This window comes from Zonotrichia albicollis, chromosome 2 (genome assembly GCF_047830755.1).
Source record: "Zonotrichia albicollis isolate bZonAlb1 chromosome 2, bZonAlb1.hap1, whole genome shotgun sequence".
In the NCBI taxonomy this organism is placed as follows: Eukaryota; Metazoa; Chordata; class Aves; order Passeriformes; family Passerellidae; genus Zonotrichia; species Zonotrichia albicollis.
In genome coordinates, this window is record NC_133820.1 from 112,058,988 (window position 1) to 112,077,999 (window position 19,012).

The 19,012-nt window shown below is 40.3% G+C and overlaps 1 protein-coding gene across 15 annotated transcripts in view; it reads right to left on the reverse strand.

Annotated features, from left to right (window-relative positions):
- Positions 1 to 19,012, reverse strand: part of BBX (BBX high mobility group box domain containing) — a 132,417-nt gene that overhangs the window by 42,621 nt on the left and 70,784 nt on the right. For 14 of the 15 annotated variants that reach the window (XM_074536061.1, XM_074536064.1, XM_074536060.1 and 11 more), the window contains 4 exons: positions 14,365 to 14,535; positions 12,601 to 12,843; positions 6,150 to 6,348; positions 727 to 794 (listed from right to left, as the gene is read on the reverse strand). In XM_074536061.1, the coding sequence (XP_074392162.1) occupies positions 727 to 794; positions 6,150 to 6,348; positions 12,601 to 12,843; positions 14,365 to 14,526 (672 nt within the window). In that variant the 5' untranslated portion in view covers positions 14,527 to 14,535. The remainder of the gene's footprint in view (positions 1 to 726; positions 795 to 6,149; positions 6,349 to 12,600; positions 12,844 to 14,364; positions 14,536 to 19,012) is intronic. The other variant, XM_074536065.1, reaches the window with a different exon arrangement.

The window sequence follows — 19,012 nt, forward strand, 5'->3', positions numbered from 1 at the left end:
AGAGTTCTTTCCTTGAGCTAGAGATTTATAGCAGTACTACTTACTACATCCAACAAAGAAGCCACCTTTTGAACAATTTTCAAAGTTGGCCTAAAAATGAGATTATATTAATAATCAGTCTAAAGAAAGACCGGAGATCTCTGCACTACTGGAGATATACACAAACACTTACTAGATTCCTTTGTAAAAACACGTTTGTGATGCCAACTGAACTACAAACTTCTTTTTAGACTAATGATTTAGACTAATTCACTAATGATTTAGTGACCAGGAGCAGACTGCAATATTTCAATTACCTGTTAGCACTTGCAGGGTTTCAGAATGTATATACAATGATGCTGACTTTGTAGGAAATTACTTGTCTATTCATCTGTTAATGACAGGCCACAGTTGTGTCAGGCATTGCACAAGCATATAGAATCCTTGCCCAGAAAAGCTTGCAAACCAACTGTTTGTTAACACAGTATTTCAACCCTTTTACCTCTGACAATGTCTCTTCATAGGCCAGGCTTGACTGGTATGTTCAAGTATCAGCAGAGTTAATACTAAACTATGCTCAACCCACATTCACAGCTGGGATACAAGACACACATTTCATTCCCAGCTGAAGTTAACTGAGGTGTGTCCGACACTTTAATTCCTTACTGGTCAAATATTCCTCTTAGAAGCTCTTTAGACTGAGAGCTCATGGTAAGGAAGAGAAGAGAAGAGAAGAGAGTTCCTTACCTCTTGTGCAGTAAGTGCATGTTCCCCTGCTAGAAGCAGCATACTCAGGCCTCCCATTTGTGTAGGATCTGTTAAAAGAATAAAGCGAAGTCTTAAGTTGATTCATTTGCTTGTTTAAAAAACCTACCACTTGCACCACTAAAGACCCAGAAGACTATTTGTCACAGACATTCTCAGCAAGCTGCCATAAAAGGCAGTTCAAGAGAATCACAAATAACCATTTCTGTACCCTCTGGGAAGGCTTTCAAAGCTGTTTGAAGGATTTAATTGGATTTGTGTGCTTAACACCCCATTGCATGGATTTACAATTCTACTGCCAAAGGTTTTATGTACCACAGAGATGAATATCTTTAAAACAGCAACTGTAATGATCTCACACATAAATATACACAATGATGCTCTAATAATGCACAGGTTTATAAGTTGGTGGATGCTCCTACCAAGGGAGCGGTTCCTTCCTTGGCAACTGAACAAATAAAAGAACAGAACAAAACAGCACAATCAAGCTCTGAAGCAAAATTTCTATTTTCATTTGTCTATAATTTAGAGCTGTATTTAGTGGTGAAAAGTGCCAGCCTGACAGCTCTGAAGCATAAAGCCAGAACAGCACAAGCACTGGCCAGGCAAGCTGCCTGCCTACTTGTTGCCCTGCCAATACAATACATAATTGAGGAATGTAAAATGGAGATATAAATGTTCTTTCTCCAAGTATTTGGTACTGACAGCTTTTTCCCTCTGGCCTTTCTGCACCTCAGGAGCTCAGAAAATGACAAGAAGTGAAAGCAATAAACTCTGACAGTGCATTTCTCATGGAGTAGCTTTTCCACTCAGAACAGTGGTTGCTCTTCATCACTATGAAGACTAATTGTCTGATTTTGGGAGAATGCCTTGGGAGCAATGCAGGCGCCTGATTTAACACTGTCATGTAGACACAGGGAGACACAGTGGCCAAATGTCTCATGCAACAGCTACAATGCGAGTGGATTTTTTTTATCTTTTCAGCTGACATGGGCCAAACCTGTACCTGTAAACCTCCAAACAGTTTAGGGGTTCAGATGATCACAGTCCAATTCATGGGAATACTCATCAATGCTGTTTAATTCAATATCACAGATGCTGCCCAAAGTTTTCGTGCACAGAACATCTCTCACTGACATTCCCAAGATAAGTTTTTCCAATAGTCTTTTAGAAGGGTATTAAATAGAAACAGAGGAAAACAATGTAAATTAACCAGGCTCATTCACTACGTCATGGATAGAAGAGTGGCATATTATTAAACAGGCATCCTAAATAGCACCTACCTTCAAACCCAATATTCAACTGGAATTAACTTTTTCCTTCACCACAATAAACGCATAATACACAAGTGTTTTAGAGGTTTTAGGTTTTTTGAAGAAGTTTGCCTTTTTAAATTAAAAAGGGGAAAAAAATCACACTTCTATGAAAAGACAAGGCACTATCAGAAGTGTAGGATCTAGTAAAAGGAAGAGACACAGAAAATGTGCAGGGCCAGTAGGTATCTAAACACAATTCATAAGTGAAGTGATTCTATCAGCAAAAACACTTTTTGCCATCCAAGCAGCTGATCAGAAACCATTCAGTCCTTCAAACCAGAAGACATCAGAGCAATTAGGAAGAGAAAAGTTAACACATATCTTGGAAGATAATGCCTGAGCAGGAGAAAGGAGAGACTGGAAGAGATCTCCAGGTCCTCTATAAACTTACTGAGCCCCATATTAAACAGTAAGGCCTTGGCTGGTTGTTTTCTAGTTTCTTTACTCCCTTTGGAAGATGTTTGCAGGATAAAAATCTTCTAAGCATTAAGGGCTTTCTTCCAGGTTTTAGCTTAAATATACTCAAGGCCAGGTAGTACATGTTTTTCTGGTACTCGCATCTCTAAGATTAGTACCCGTTTCCCTAAATGGTATCTCCCTTTTCTGCATTTACAGGACTTTTCCTACTCTTCTTCCACTTGTTTTCTTGGTCTAAAGAGATCAAGATCTCCCAATGTCATAAAGCACATCCATTGCCCATAATTTCAGCAATTCCTACAGCTCTCCTCTGCAGTTATCCCAGGTGCAGCTTGTCTTTCTTGTATATGGATGACCAGCAGTGCAACCACATCAGATGAGGGGGGTCCTGAAAACACTCTGCCTGGCAAACTGCAGTATAGCACTTTCTCATGCCTGCAGCCCCCTGATGACTCTCAGATGCTCTTTTGTGCTTTATTTTCCTTACCTGTTGGTCCATTTCCCCCTCCCCAGCTTTGGCCATCTCAAGAACATCCAGTTTACAACTGGAAAATTCTTGCCTGTCTTCTAAATATCTTCTTGGTAGTTTTGGCTTTCTGCCTCTCAATTAAGTAGCTTATCATAAGAGAATAAAGATGGAAGTGTGGTTAGTGTTTTTCTCCCTAAGTAAGCAAATACTTAAACTGTTTATTTAAATATAAAAATTAGGAGGAAGGAAAAAATGACAGATGAATTAGAAACCAAAGTTTAATGTGATGCTTAAACAATTTGAACACTTAAGCTGCAGCGACAGCAGAGGGTTGATGCTTAGGGTCTGTTCATGATAAAAACAAAAATCCTTATACTAAGCTTTTCAATTACAAAATAACTTCACCTAAGGGAAGACAAAATGTACATATCCAAACACTACCTTATGCTTATAGTGCCTTCTCAGCACAATATATTCTCTTCTGGCACTAGGAGCTTACTGGTATGTAGAAGAATTTTAAGGGGCATTTTACAGAATTTATTCTTAACAGTACTGGGAAAATAGCACACACATTTGACTTGCAGAATGGCAGGCGATTCGTGACTTTCTCAACAGCTTTTAATATTGATGAAACTTAAAACCATTTCTCTTTTTGGGAATGACATACTTTGTTAGTACTGGGCTGGTTACAGACTCAGCAGGCTGGCTTGTTCATCATTTCTCTGTCAGAGGAAACAACAAACTGAGGAAGTACTAAGCAGGAAGAAGGCCAGCAGGAACTAGCTTCAACCAACTTTTACCTGGGTGCATAATTGAGGTTCTTTCTGAAAAACAAACTGTGTTTCTATAGGGATATAGCCTACTCTAAAAGTGTCCTTCTTCCAGCCTTTGCCTCACTAAAAAGCATTTTGGCATGGATGGTTTTCTTCTGAAGCAAAAATATGCAAGTACTGCAAATCTCACACATTTGCATGACAAAGCTTTTGCAAACAGCAGTGTTCTTTGCCCCACATCCTACACAGGTGAGCCATATAATGAGAAAAACATGCACAATTACAGCTTCCCAGCTGGATGATCACTAGTGGGTCTGCAGGTGGTCAGAAGCCCAATGCTGGTGCCATACCTCAGCTTCTTGATATAATGTAGGTCAGCATAAGAAACTTAAATGTGGCATGGTTATTTTTGTAAAGCCAAAAAAAAAGGACAGAAACAACTTGTATAGGAGTTATAAAAAACAAAGTAAGATCTTACTGTCTACATATTAGATTTTCCAAAGTAAAATATAGTACACAAAAAGCAATCAAGACATGATTAGCAATGACCAACAAACAAAACAGATTTCCTGGCATGATTCTAGACTCGAATAAACCCTGTCTTGAGGAAGTTACCTGCCTTGAGGATACAAGTGTATCAGTGGTATTTCAAAGGTAAAAGTGTTTTTGAGGTGGTTCAGCTACATTTCAGTTCATCAGATAGTATACAGCCTGGATTTTAAAGAGACTGTAGTGGGGAGAAGAGTGAGAGCTGAATTGAACTATCATCTGAAGTCAAGCAGAGAACAGCCCAATAAACATATATAGCATGAACTGGTATATAGTTGACAAAGCAGTAATCCATTTGGCATGGCACCCTTGTCATGATGTGGATGCTGCTAACATCTCTGTCAGAAGCTGCCTTTATTTTACAGGGTATTCTTATACCCAAGATATTGCCAGCCTTCACTGGCATGAGGATTGGAGCAAGATCCTATGAATGACTATGCTCATTGACTCAGCCTGCAGGAAAAAAAACCAAACAAACTATCACAGGTAGCACTAAAGGACTTTTTTCAGATATAAATGGCTCTATAAATAGAACAATGGATTAGTTTCTAATTAATTCTTAATTTCTCTGTCCCCTACTCTGACAGTTGTTGATTCAAGACCTCTGTGCACAAAAACTTGACATTAGGATAGCCCAGCAGGACCACTGGGGGATGGATGAGAGGTAGATTAAGGCTTGTTACTTGTTCTTTGCGTTAAGTCAATAAATATTTAAGGAGCATAGAAATTACTCCTCTAACAGCAAAAGCAGAATGGTCTGAAGGGGCTTGTGATTTTTCAAACTGCTCTCCCATATACCAGAACTATGCAGCATGAAACACTTCTTTTGATCACATTTCACAGTTCCTTAAGAGCCAGAAGAAATTTCATTACAGGCATTTTCATAGCACTATGCTAAGATATACATGCCTCTTTATTACTTTCCATTCTTTTAAACTTGCTCCATAAAACCATTTTCTACTCTCCAGTTCACAATCTCTCTAAGCAGAGAAGTCCTATCTGCTACACACCTGTCATAACCAGGTAGGATATGACAAAGTTTCTAATTTTATAACTACTGATGCATCTGAAACTTTAAACAAGCAAAAAAATAAACCAACCAACCAAACAAAAAAGACCCCAAAACACAAAAAAACCCAAGGGAAACAAAAGGAAAAAACAATGGGAGGGAGGTTTTTTTTTTTTAACATTGACTGCTAGGTTCTTAAGCTACCAGTATTTAACATTAACATCCCTGTATTTCAAGGTCATGATTACAACAGTTCTGCTATTTATGGATATCAGTTAGAGATTATCTGCTTTTCACCAGCTCAGGCACTCCACCTATACTTCTTCACATATTTCTTTTTTTATTTTTTTTCCAAATGTTTAGAAGTTTAGAATTTGCTCCTCTGAGGTATAATGGGCAAAAGAGCACATTTAAGTGAAATTAAATTGTGCTTCTCTTGATGAAAATACAAAAGTGTTAGCCCCACTGGAACATTAATTAATCTACAAGATTATCATATCCAACTTGAGACACCCATAATATTTTTTTTGCAAAGAGTAAATTACTTAAAAGAGTACAGCATTCTATGACAGAGAAAGACAATGCACACAACCAGCACTTTCCTTTTTAACCAGAGTAACCAGAGAATGGAAGTCTCTGACAGCAGATAAACTGGAATCAAAAAATCAATCAAATCTGGGCCCTACAGGGGGTAAGAGTTAGGATGCCTCACATTTTGAAAATAAATCATGCACTACGGAAAATTTTAGAAAACTGATACACAGAGGTTTAACTACAGTTTTGGCAACTTAATCTGGGACACTACAGGACCATGTGTGTTAAAGAAATTAGGTATCCCAATTCAGTTTCAATACCATATGCCCAGATCTCACCTGCCATCCCAAAGTTAAGTTGTGGCATTTCTTCACTTTTGGTTACTTTCCTTGGGCTCGGTAAGTCTTTTGCAGAGTCTGATGCAATGGCCCATAGCTTTTTCCTGTTTGTAACACTGGATGCCTGGGTTTTCACAGGTTTGTTGGTTGTGGGGCACCACTTGTACCCTGGGTTTGCTTTCATAAATGCATCCTTGTACTAGAAAAGAAAAGAGAAATTACCAGTCATTACATTATACTCTACACCGGGCAACCAGAGCACACTGCATGTAAGAGGATTTAATACAGTAACTAATCCTTAAATATCTTGATTTTTTAACAGTTTAATCACATGCTTAGAGTCCAGCCACCAACACAATTTGCTAAGAAGAAGTATTGAGATAAGGAGAGTTGTATCTAAGAAAGTGGGTTTTCTCTTTCCTCTCCTGAGGGTCTATTACCCAGAGCAGGCTGAAGTTCTGATCCTGCCAACTGCTCCCCAGTGCTTGTATGCTCATGCTCTGAAAAACAGGTACATGAATTCTTTGCAGGTTTGAATTAAATAAAACCACACATTTAGCAATAAATGCAGCATGATGCCTTAACTTGCACTAATTCTTCTTGAATAGTTCTGTATTTTAGAATATGAGTGTATGCTTTCCCAAACCAAGCACCAAAACCAAATTGCAACCAGTACAATGTCATATTCAGTATCTTGCAATAACACCATCCCAGTGTACCTTTCAAAATGTACCACGCTGTATGGCTGCATAAAACAAACTGTGACCATTTAAAACATTCTTTGGCCTTGAGCACCCAGCACACATCTCAGTTGTTTGCTGTGGTTTTGGTATGAGGCAGCAAAACAAAGGAAGCCAAACTACACATGGGCAGTGGGAGAAAGGGTTTGGATCCTGCAGTTTGGGGGGTGGGGGAAAGGACCAGGATCTATTTTATTCACAAAACAAAACACCAACATTAAACCAAGATTTTTGAACATTAACAGTAACAGAAAACCGCATTTCAGTATTTTACATGTGCTGCTATGCAAGATTGAGAACTGGCAAATCAGAGGAACATGCCACGCATTCCAGCTGCAGATGTTTGCCTAACAACTGATAGGGGCGTACAGCACTTGCTGCTGTGGGAGCCTACCCAGCCAGCACCAGTGCTCACCACAGGGAGAAGGAACCCAACACCCCTTCATGACTGGGTAGCTCCCAGGGGCAGCACAAGACCAGAAGAGCAGCTCTTTGTGCTTGGAAGCACATGGCAGAGCAGATGCAGGAAGTTTGTTCTGTGATTACACATTCCCACCCACACAGCTGTCCCAGTCATAGACTAGCACCTATGTTCCATGCACATGCATGCACAGAAACATAGAGAGGAAAAAAAATCCCTTGGGCATCAAATACAGAAATAGCACTGAAAGCCTTGTCCTCTGCTAGAGCCACTACAGTGTTTTCCCAGCTGAACAGTCTGCCTTGTGGCAGGGTCACCATTGCACGTATACTGCTTTCTTTCATTTCTATCTTCACCTTTGAGCTGGCACTTGCTACCTCCAGACTGTAGCAGAGATAAAAACGTTTCAGTTTACAAGAAACACGGCACTGCGTGAACCCTGCTGTGGGAAGTCCTGTATTTATAGGAATGGCTATAAATAATAAAAATCTGCAGGGATCACTGACCCACATACATGCTGTATTTTCTGAATAGGGTGTATGTATTAAATCTGCAAAGTAAGGACTGCGACACTGCTCGCCTCACTCCTTTTCCCTTTCCCTTGGTTCGCTTTGGGAGCTCAGTACACCACAAAAATAGCCTGGTGGAGGGAAGGGATAGGAAGGGGAGGGTAAGGGAAGAGGAGGAAAGGAAATACACGACAAAGCAGCTTTGCCTTCCATTGTTAAAGCCACAGCCCACTCACAAATCATGTCACCAGCCTGCAGAGTGAAAAGCATCGAGTCGCTAGCAATGAGCTACATAAGCTCTTCATATCAGCAATGCTGCTTTGAGTAATTGAATTATTCTATTGAGTAATTTGACAAGCCGACAGGCTGCCCATCAAATGAGAACTAGGATGCATGCCATTTGTGAGACGAGGCTGCAATAAGCTTTTAATCAGTTTTCAACAAGAGTAATTCAAGTGAGCTGGTCTATTAATGTCTTTTTTTTCTCTGCAAAGCCAAGAAGTGAACATTAACTGCAGTTTCTGAAGGCAAAGGAGCAAACTGAGGGAGGACAACTCATTGAAACTGTTCAGTTTCAACACATTAAAAAAAGAGAATATTTAAAAAGTTAAACAATGGCCAAGAAGTACTTTATATAAATGCATACAGGGGCCTGATCCAAATCTTAAAAACCCTAGACCAAGGCCCAAAACAAACAGATAGATTTTGCTTTCCAGGTCATGAGAAGATAAATTAAATGAGCTACAAAGTAACAAGAGAAAGTCAAAGACCACAGTGTAATCTACTGCTTTCCTCCCTTTCACCAACTGCGCAACTTAACACAGCAGTCTAAGCAGATGTCTAAAACTGATTTAAAAACCCCAAAACACAAGCAAACCAAATCAACCAATGAAAACTACAAAAAACCCCAACCCAAACATAAGTACCTAACCTGGAATGAAAGACATCACCTTGCTTTCCACAGCAAATGGCAGGGCCTGCCCAGTAGTGTCATGTTCTGAAGTTTCAGGTGAAAAATAGAACAAGAACTGTTTGTGGGATTGGTCTGATGCCTTATTTCTGTTTTGTGAAAGCCTGGAGAATGTTATGTTATGCAGCAGGACCGGTGCCCCTTCAGAACTGAGGTTAAAACTCCCCAAGATGCTTTCATCACCAAATAAAAAAAGCTTTGCTTCCTCTATTTGTGGTAGGAACAGGAGCTCACCAGTGAATTTCAGCTACACCTCAGGCTAGCTGTTAGCACGTGTTTAATTTTAAATGCATGCTATTAAATGCCACATGAATCCCAGAGACCTAACATAAAAAAATTCCCTAGAAAATATAGCACTCCATTTTTCACTTCTGAAGGATGCAGGGTTTGCATTACACATTATAGTCCATGTGTCAGCCACTGGCCTTGCCAAACTCCAGCCAGCAAGCCAGGACATCTGTCCCCTCCTACCCTGAGGAGGTGCCAAAGCAGTGGCACCACAAGGCCAGCAAGCTCCCAGTGTGGCTGACTGGGCCTGAGACACCACTGGCCGAGGAGCAGCAGGGAGAAGTGCTCAGCTTAGCCACTGAATGGCAGCAGAATCACAGTCAGCAAGGTTGGAAAAGACCTCTGAGATCACGGAGTTCAGCCTATGGACCAACACACAATGCCAGCTACACCGTAACACCCAGAGCCATGTCCAGTCTTTCCTTAACCACCTTCAGGGTTGGTGACTCCACCAACTTCTGGGACAGTCCACTCCAATGTCTAATCACATTTATCAGGCTGCTCCCTACAGGAAACAATCCTGACTGCCTGGATCTTGCTGGTGCAAAGACATATTTAAAACTGAAGTGTCTTCTAGCAAGGGAATAGGGCTTGAACAGTAACATTCTCACCAGATACTTCCTAAGGCAGCTGAACACTCCCAGGAAGTCCTGTAAGAGTTAACAGAAGAACACTACCCTTATTACCGAAGTGAATAAAAATGCTGGTGCATATTTATGAGTGGTCAGGTTAATTTCTCTCACTGAAGGAAAATGCTAAAACATACAGCAACACTTCTGGTTCCTTTTTGAGTATGTATCAACTACTGGGATTATATCCTAGACAGTGAAACTTTCAAACTTAAGCTCATCTAGGAAGCCTGCAGGATAGAAATAGAAAGCCTACTAATAAAGTAACACCAGCAAAAGCAGACATCAAGCTCTGCAGGTGCAGCACCAGGTCTCCAGGACAGTTGTTGCTACAAGAGACCAGAAACCACAAGATGGAAAAGAGAGAGAGTGTGGGGCCAGTTTTTTCTGATGATTAAGGTACCCCAAGGTACCTTACCTACTAGGAAACTTCTCATAATTCCAGCCAGCAAAAAGTTTGGGTGCCTCACTATCTCCCAAAATGATACATCTTGCATACAGCTACACACATATAAGTAAATATACAAGTGCCTTTACATGCATACTGCTCAGGTAATATCACTGCTAGTCTTAAGCAGGCAAGAAACTGAAAGCTTCTTGCAATGGCACGAGATCTAACCTAAATGATTTTGGGAGCTATAGCAACAAGTAGTAAAATAAAACATTCTAGAGAGTGTAGAAGAGCAGGGACTGTAGCCACTGCAGGAAGGACCACTTCTGTAAGGCCCACATGTGTCTCTGCAGGAGTGGTTTGGATGCTCAGAGTATACAAGAAACATTGTAGGGATAGCAGATATGACAGAGGGTTCTCTGGAAGATGTGTGTCCAGCCAGGACAGTGGCTACAGGCTGTGCAGTGACAAAGGACACTGAAAAGCTACATTTAAGCAACAGATTACTCACTGTATCTTAAATCTCATTGAGCTTATATAGGTACTCAAACAGAAGACCATTGGTACAATGGTATTTTTATTTTCTTTCAAAGACACTCACCTTGATTTTTAAATAAATTCTCTTTAGGAAAAAGCAAAGGACCAACAAGTGGTTCTCACTACAGCTGGCATTCACCTCTTTTTAACAGTCTCAGCAGTAAGCCTACATATAGGTGAACCTGTTCAACCTGCTCTATGTGAACCTGCTTGAGCAGCGGTTTGGACAAGATGACCTCCAGAGGCCCCCCTTCCAACCCCAACCATTCTGTGGTTCTGTGAAAAGCAAGTGTTAGAATAAAAGTACCAATCCTGGCACACAGTATAGGCTTGTTGGTGAAGAAGGCCCAAATGGATTCAACAGCACATTATAGCTGCTCATTATTGCTGTAACATACACTGTTTAAAGAATAAAAATTATATGCTATCTCTCTTCTAGTTCGTAGTCTTAGTACTACTTATAATGATGTAAACTACTTAGATTTATTGTTCTGCTTTGATGTTGAATATTCAATTTGTTCTTCATGCCAAAAAAAAATCACTACAAGAACAATGATTTCTATAACAATATGATTAATGGTTTCAGATCTGTCACTTCATACAGAAGTTCTGCAATTATTTTCCTTCTTAATGAACAAGTTTCCTTCAGCAAGACAAAAGGCTAAGAAAAACAGTCGCATTGGGTTTGTTTCTTCCAAAACTTATTTCTTTATTCTCATCTTTCCTTTCTCTGCATTTGTACTGAATCTTCTAATAGCCCTTTCTCCAGACATTTAGAGAAATATCGCTAATTCGTAAGCAGGGAATGCAGAATGAAACTCGAGTGGTTGGACAAAGCTGAGACTCGAATGTTTCTATACTGTGCCCCAGATGAGAAACTACAGAGGTCCTATGGACCCTGCTTAAAAAGGACCTGCCATGCTAAACACTTTGTTTTTCTTGTGGACCCTTCCATGTTTACACGAGTTACTGAACAATCAGACCTTACAGCCTGTTAACAGTAGCAGACACCTTCAGATTCCAGGGCAGGCATGGGTAATATCAATCATTTCACAGCCATCTATAGTTTCCACAGTGTGTTAGCAAAAAAATACTCAAAAAAAGGAGAGAGATTTTTTTTCCTTCTCACTGCTGTTCCTTTATTTTTATTAAGATTGAATTCAAAGGTTACCCACAATCTGTATCATACAGGTAGTCACAGGGATCTGTTTTGGGGTCAGGTTATCAGCCTAAGCAATTGGCTGTGTTTTTCTCACTCTACTATCAATAAGCACAACCTTCTTGGCAACAGCTTATCAAGAAAGCTATTTCTTAAAAAGGTTCATGTGAATTTTAAGTTGACATAAAGATACTTTGTGAAATACAGGGATAAATCTCCTTTCCTTGCTCCTGGTTAACATACTCTGATTAGGCACTGTTCTGTGACTTGGTATTGGGCTCACCAAATCTCGCTTCATCAGAAACTGGTTAATGGAGAATGTACTTCAAGAAACACTAGTATTTTTTTAATTCATTAGCATTAAAGGTAAAAAGGGGCTACATTTCTTGACTCTGCCATTGGTTTGGTCCACAAGTAGCTGGCATCACCAATAGAGAATGCACAGTTAAGTTTCACTAGTCAGCTGACACAGAACTGTATGTTAGTGCTTACAATGCTCACTATCCTTGTGTTAATGCTTGTACTGCAGAAATTATCAGGCCATACAATCACAAAGTGCATATAATTATAACAATGACTAATGGAACCAGGTTAGTTTGTGTACACAGACCAATTGCTTTCCCTTCTGGTCCAAAGGATCAAGTAAATTAAAGCAAGAACAGGAGCTGCTCTGGGCACCACAATCCCATGGTGAAGCTGAGGAACAGAGGGAAGAGAAAGATCCCACAGAAAACATTCAATACACAGAGAAAAAGAAGACAATATGTAATGAACTCCCTTTACATCCACCATTCAGACAGAACATACCTCCTTGGCCATGTCAGTGTATTTCTGTTTTTCTTTTGGATCTAGAACAGACCACCAATCTGCCAAGATCTTGGTTGCACCACGATTATCGAGGCGAGGGTGCTCTTTCCGCACAAGAGAGCGGTGCCGTTTGCAGAACAAGAGAAACGCATTCATTGGTCGGCGAGCTCGCTGCTCTGAGGACTCGTCATCTTCAGTCTCATCAGCATCCTGCTCTAAACCATCAGGGCCAAGGAGCGGCACCTGGCAGAACCGAAAGGGAAGCGGTGTGAGCTCAGTTATCCGCGTTTTGCACAAAGACTGGGACTGTGTGTGCTGCATGGGAGCGAGGGAGAGGCACATGGATGCACACAGCTGTCTCCAGAGGCCATCTGCTGCATCCAGACAGTGCAGAGTTCTACACCAAACCTCCTCACCTGATGGTCCCAGGTTCATTCATGCTCTCTGCAAGACTTAACGCCAACTTCCAGGTGGAAAAATTTCTAAGCTGAAGATCATTCTCTACTAACAGTCCTAAAGGGATTGGAGGGACAAGATCCTTCCTACTCTCCTCTTCTAACAACCTAGAAATCATCTAAGGGGGATGAGGCAACCAGAGCTACCTTGGACCTTGATTATTCATGTTCACAACTACAGAGCACACAAGGAGCAACAGCTTAACAGTTTGTTCATTTGTCCATTGCTTTTCTCCATCTCCTGCTGCTTACTGCTCAACCTGTGAGCAGCACAGCAGCGCAGCCACCACAAAGCTGCCCAGCAGAGGCAGAGGGCACATCTCAACAGAGTACGCTGCCAAAATGTGCTTTCTCCACTTACAGGCTGGCTTAGTATTCCTACAAGAGAGGAGCCACAGAACTTACTGCATGTGACAAAAAACCACCTCCTACCTAACTGTGATGCTGCTATTTTATACCATATTGTGAAAGGACTGGTAAGATCAACAGAAAGCACCATCACAGAATCAGGCTCTTGCTTATCCTTGTCAGGGTCACCCTCTCAGTGTATGGCTCAAGGCAGTCTTCTCAACACTGACCTTTCCATTCCTGCCTTAGGAAGGCACCAAGGAGAAACAGATATGAATGCCATCCACATGATGGAATCATCACATCTGCAGAAACAGTTCCCACTTCTGGTTACAGAGAATGAGTCTAACTGGAAAAGTGTGAGGTGCCACATGGCATTAAAAAAGGGTAAGTCAGCGTCACTGAACAATACCAAAACACCAAGTGTCAAACCAGAGACAGATTACTTCTGCTGTACACTCAGTACTCTGGAGGATACATTGAATTTCACATGCAAAGATAGCAAAAATTGTATTCAGCCTTTTTCTTCTTTTTCCCTTTATAATCTTTGCAGTTTTAATCTTAAACAAAGAAGAATGAAAACTTTTAGTTTGGTATGCTCTTTAGAGTCACTAGAAGCAGGTATCAGGCACAAGCCAAAGTCATGTGTAAAATAAGCAATTAAAAAAAAAAAAAGAACATCAAAAACCCACTTAGAGCAATCAAGATTAGGATGTGCAACACATTATTAATACAAAGCAGATAAAACTATTCCAATCTACAAAAATTTGTCCACTATTTTAAAGGCATGATTAACAACTCACTTTCTTGTCTTTACAACCTTATGGGCATGGAATTGCATCCCTTTTTATTGGCTGTTTCTTTACAGAAGAGAACAAGACAACACAAAATATAGAACACAGCTAGGGAGAATCTGATCTATCATTAACCATCTTGGGTCAAAGCATCCAATTAAATCTACCTTATCAATATCTTCCTCTTCTTCTTCCTCTTCTTCCTCTTCAGAGAAGTCAAGGAGTTTCTTGGCCAGCAGGGGATGCCACTGAAGACACTTCCTTTTTGGTCTCTTCCCAGTTCCTTCACCTTCTGTTGAGTGATCCTTATTCCTACTACTGCCTTTCATTACTGTGACCTGTCATGCAAAAATATTGATAAATTCACAACAAACCCTTAGGCATAAATGACCATCAAACCAGTGGCAAATATATGAGGCACCAATGCAAGACTCTCAGAATTTCCTGGCAAGATATCGGATAGAGATTTATTCCAATTACCGACATAAGCATGGATGTACTTTATCCATTCTTAACACTTCCACGTAATGCCCAGAGTAACTATCAATACAAAATTTAAGAGCATGAAGTAAGGATGCCAGCTAAGCCAGCTCTCAGTGCCCCTGTCCGAAGGATGGCAGAGCAGTCCTTCACTAGCCAAGTGAGTGACTCCACAGCTCTCTCACACATATATCCACTGCAGCTTTTCATATTTTGCCACTACAAATGTCAACGTCAGGATATCCATCTTTCTCACAGTGGAACATATCACCAAACACTCATGTGTTAATGCACTTGTATACACCAGTATTGATACAGAGCCCCATGATATTATGAGCTAGGATTTGTCCAGCGCCATTAAAAGGTGCAATGGGGAAATCTGAGTCCCTAAGATAAGTGAATTTTAATAAACAGATTTGAAGCAAACAACCAGAGATAGTTATGCTGACATTTTCAAAGTACTGCACAGGAAACAAAAACCATGTGCTGAGCCAAGTGCATGCAGAAGACAAATCATATTTAGTTGTGTGTATGTCCGTATCTAAAAAATAGCTCAGAACTACCTCTTAAAAAAATACATGCTTAATGCATCCAAAGTATCAGTTTAAGGGTTGACTTAAGAGATGTGCTACCCAACTAAGGGACAAATTAATATATATAAACAAATAAAACCAGCACATTACATCAAAGTACTGAAGCACACAGCAAGTGCTGCTAGCACAGAGCCTGGTCCCTTGTAGCCTTCTGTTATCATAGTGCAGTATCAGTGGCAATCCTGACAGGAGCATGGCTAGCTTTCCAAGAAAATAACACAAACATCAAAACAAACTTAAGAGTGGTTAGCCAGATACATCTTATCTAATAAAGCCAATAAATTTGATGTAGTCTTACATGAGTTTCTCACCAGCAGGATAAAGTACCAGCATAAGCCCTGGTCCCATAGGCAAAGCCAGAAGAGGCTGTGTTGCTGACCCTGAGGAAAAGGGCACAGAAAGAATCAAACCTTCTAATTGCAAGGCCACAGTGCATTTTAGGATGCTGCTTTCTGTAAGATGCCTGGTACAACAGGCAATGTTTCAGCCTGCAGGGCCACATAAGAAAGCTGCCACACTTGCACTCAGACCAGCTGCCCGAGCCACTGTGCCACCTCTGGGGCAAATGCCCCCCAAGAACCATTTTGCACCACTCCAGCCACATTCCTACATTTAGTGAGAACTAGTTCTGGTTTTAGATGATCTCTTCCACATTATCTCTTCCAACTCTTCATGTTGGTTAACTTCACCAGCATTTTGGCAATGTGTCCTTGCTAGCACCAGAAACATGCATAAGCAGCTCCTTCCCCTGCAGACTTCAGGAGTGCAGAAAGCTGAAGGACCTTCAGACACCGCTTTACTGTGTCTGAAGTAAGCAGATGTGCTTACTGGAGGAACAACTGAAGCCTGAAGGAAGGAGGTTCACAAATTTTAACCTACATTTTAAAATAGCATTTTCCTGGACGTATATTGAAGTTTGTTAGATCTTCCCCACTTGTCAGCATATCTGCCCCCCTACTCATGAAGGAAATGCTGTAACTTTGTAGTAACTTTGTCCCATTAAGTGACATACTTCGGTATCCACATCTGCCTAGAAAAACATTTAAACTTTGATTTTGTATCATGCACTCCTCTGTTCACTTTCTGTAACCAACTTCTGTAGGTTACAGGGAGTTTTATACAGCACATAACCATGCACCATTTTACCTAAATTTTCATCCATCCTGACTTGCAAAAAACAGATCCAAACACATGAACCATTTTGTCTTAAAAAACCCCATTAAAGTGTGGAAAATTAAGCCACAATCCAGTATCAGGAAATGTATGTTTGAAATTGTTTTTATCCCACTGTGACCTCTGCAATGTACCACACTGCACTGTGCTCTCCATCTGTCTCTCTTCCTAAAGTGCTGAACCACCATTTGCTTTTGTTTGGGGTATTTTCACACACAAATCATGAGTTAATGTTCAAGCAGGAACTTCAGCTCCCTGGGCAGCAGAGATTCGTTCAGAGATTGCTAAGTGATACAGATCTGCCTATTACTGCAGTCAATAAAGCACGTGGCCTATTTCTGAGCAGGATAAATACACTACAGTACAACAGGGAGAGCTACTCCAGCCCTCACCACTCATGTACTCATGTCCATCAGCTAATCATATGGCTTCTGTCTACAATCAGTCCTCAGTATGATGAGTACTACTAGTAGCCTTCTACCTTGTTAGTGTGAAACTAAATTAACATTTGAGAAGGGCTCCATGATCCTTCTTTACAAACCTCAGCTGAAGCCTCAGGGCTGTTCCAACAACAGTACCACCTTTAGAGCTGGCCCCTCTCTGTCTGCTGCCCTTAAAAGGATGAGTAAGGGAAGACTTCACAGGCCTTAGGTGTATTTTACATGTGGTCTCCATCACCCCTGAGACCCTGCCTATGCTCTGTGCTGAGTTTGGCAAGGCAGCACAGAGCCAAGCACCTTGCAAATTCCTAAGGGGCTCTCAGTACCTTACACCTCTTCACCACAGCTGAGCTAATAAATAATTTTTGTTTTCCTTGCATGAAGGCTCGGTATTAAACTCTCATCACTAAAATTAATTTATCAAAGCTCATTAGTGCTAAAATAAAAATGTACACTCAGCTTCAGGAATTCAAGGTATGTTCATTAGGTTGTTTTAATAAATTGTGAATCATTTTACAACACAAGAGTCAGTCAAATCCTAGCTGTCATGCAAGCACTATTTACCACTGAAAAATAGTCACTCTTTCTGCTTAGGAGAGAATCTCTGCAATGGTCAACAACAAAACCTCTCCTGATTTTGACCCCGCTGATGGAAGGACTGAGGCAACAGACAGACTTCAAACTTTATGTTTACATCATGGCCTGGAAGTCACTCACTTCTCAAGTATGTCAAGCTATATACTTGACCCTCTATGGCTGCTCTTCTTTCCTCTAAATAGGAAGTAATTAATAACAAACACATAAAATTATTTCCTTTCCTTTAAGGGTGGGTCATATTCTATTTTTATATACTTTTGTATTTCCAAATCCTCTTTCCCCATATTTATTTATTCAGGTCCTCGTAAGTTCTGACCTACATTCCAAGGAGAGAGAGATTTCAGAGACTTATCAGAGACTTTGTTTTGGTGCCCTTTTTGCTGATGCCTCTCTGTCAAATATAGGATTTGCATAATGAAAAATGTTCTAATTCTTTATTACATCATATGTGACTTTTCCAGTTAAAAATGGATGCCAACATAGTGTGGTAAACTTGTTTTCTCTGGATTGCTTCATCTTTTACTTTAATATGCCTGCACTTCATGGGCATTTGTCTCCTAATTGTTGATATATTAGCATACTTACATAATTAGAGAGAAACCCATTAAAAAAATCCAGGCAAATGCAAATTACACCTAACATGGACATTTTCCTTTTGGCAAGATGTAGCAGAATGCATGCATGATTATGATTAAACGACAATGAAAGCTTTACTGGAATTATTTACTTCTTAAATGGCAAAACATCAATGGAATCCAGTTATCTGATTCTTAAGATTCTATTTATTTATCTGAATTTTTTTTCCCCTTGACACATCGTCAACAGCACGTTAGCTGCTTGTTTTATACGACAGTCTGGAAGCTGGCAAACAGAAGCAGGCAAAAATACCACCTGTTTCTCTTTCAGGGATCCTCAAGTGCTGGCAAGCATCTCTACCAGCATGCTTTTAAAAAAAGAGCTAGACTTGGACCCTGCAAGAACTGAAGCACACATTTAAACTTGGCAATTGAGAAGGTCCATAGAAAGTCATACAATAAGCCATGTGCAGTCACAGAATAAGCCAAATCTTTGAGAGATTTGGGCTTAAAAGTAGAGAAGATACACAACACCTGATGTGCAAAGTTTGCAATAATTGGAATTTATGAACAAGAATACAAAAAAAAAGAGGAGTTATTTCTTCTGCAGATATCAGTAAAAATATATCTTTTGAGGCAGATGTAATGGCTTTTAGAAGTTTGCAAGGGTAAAAATTATTAAAACCAGGCAACAAGATTTTACAAGTTACTTCTCAGCTTAAGGATGACAAAAATGAAGTGACAGCCACTAGGGAGAAAGTAGAAATATTTCAACAAGGCAAGACAAAGGTATGGACAGCTTTCCTTAAAATAAGCCACATATGCTTTATAATGTCACCAGAGGATACCTGTCAAGGCTGACATTCATGATCCATTGACAGCAAGATACTTTCAGGGTGACATTCTACATTTACTTTTAGTGCATATACAGATCAAACATTACAGAACTATCACATC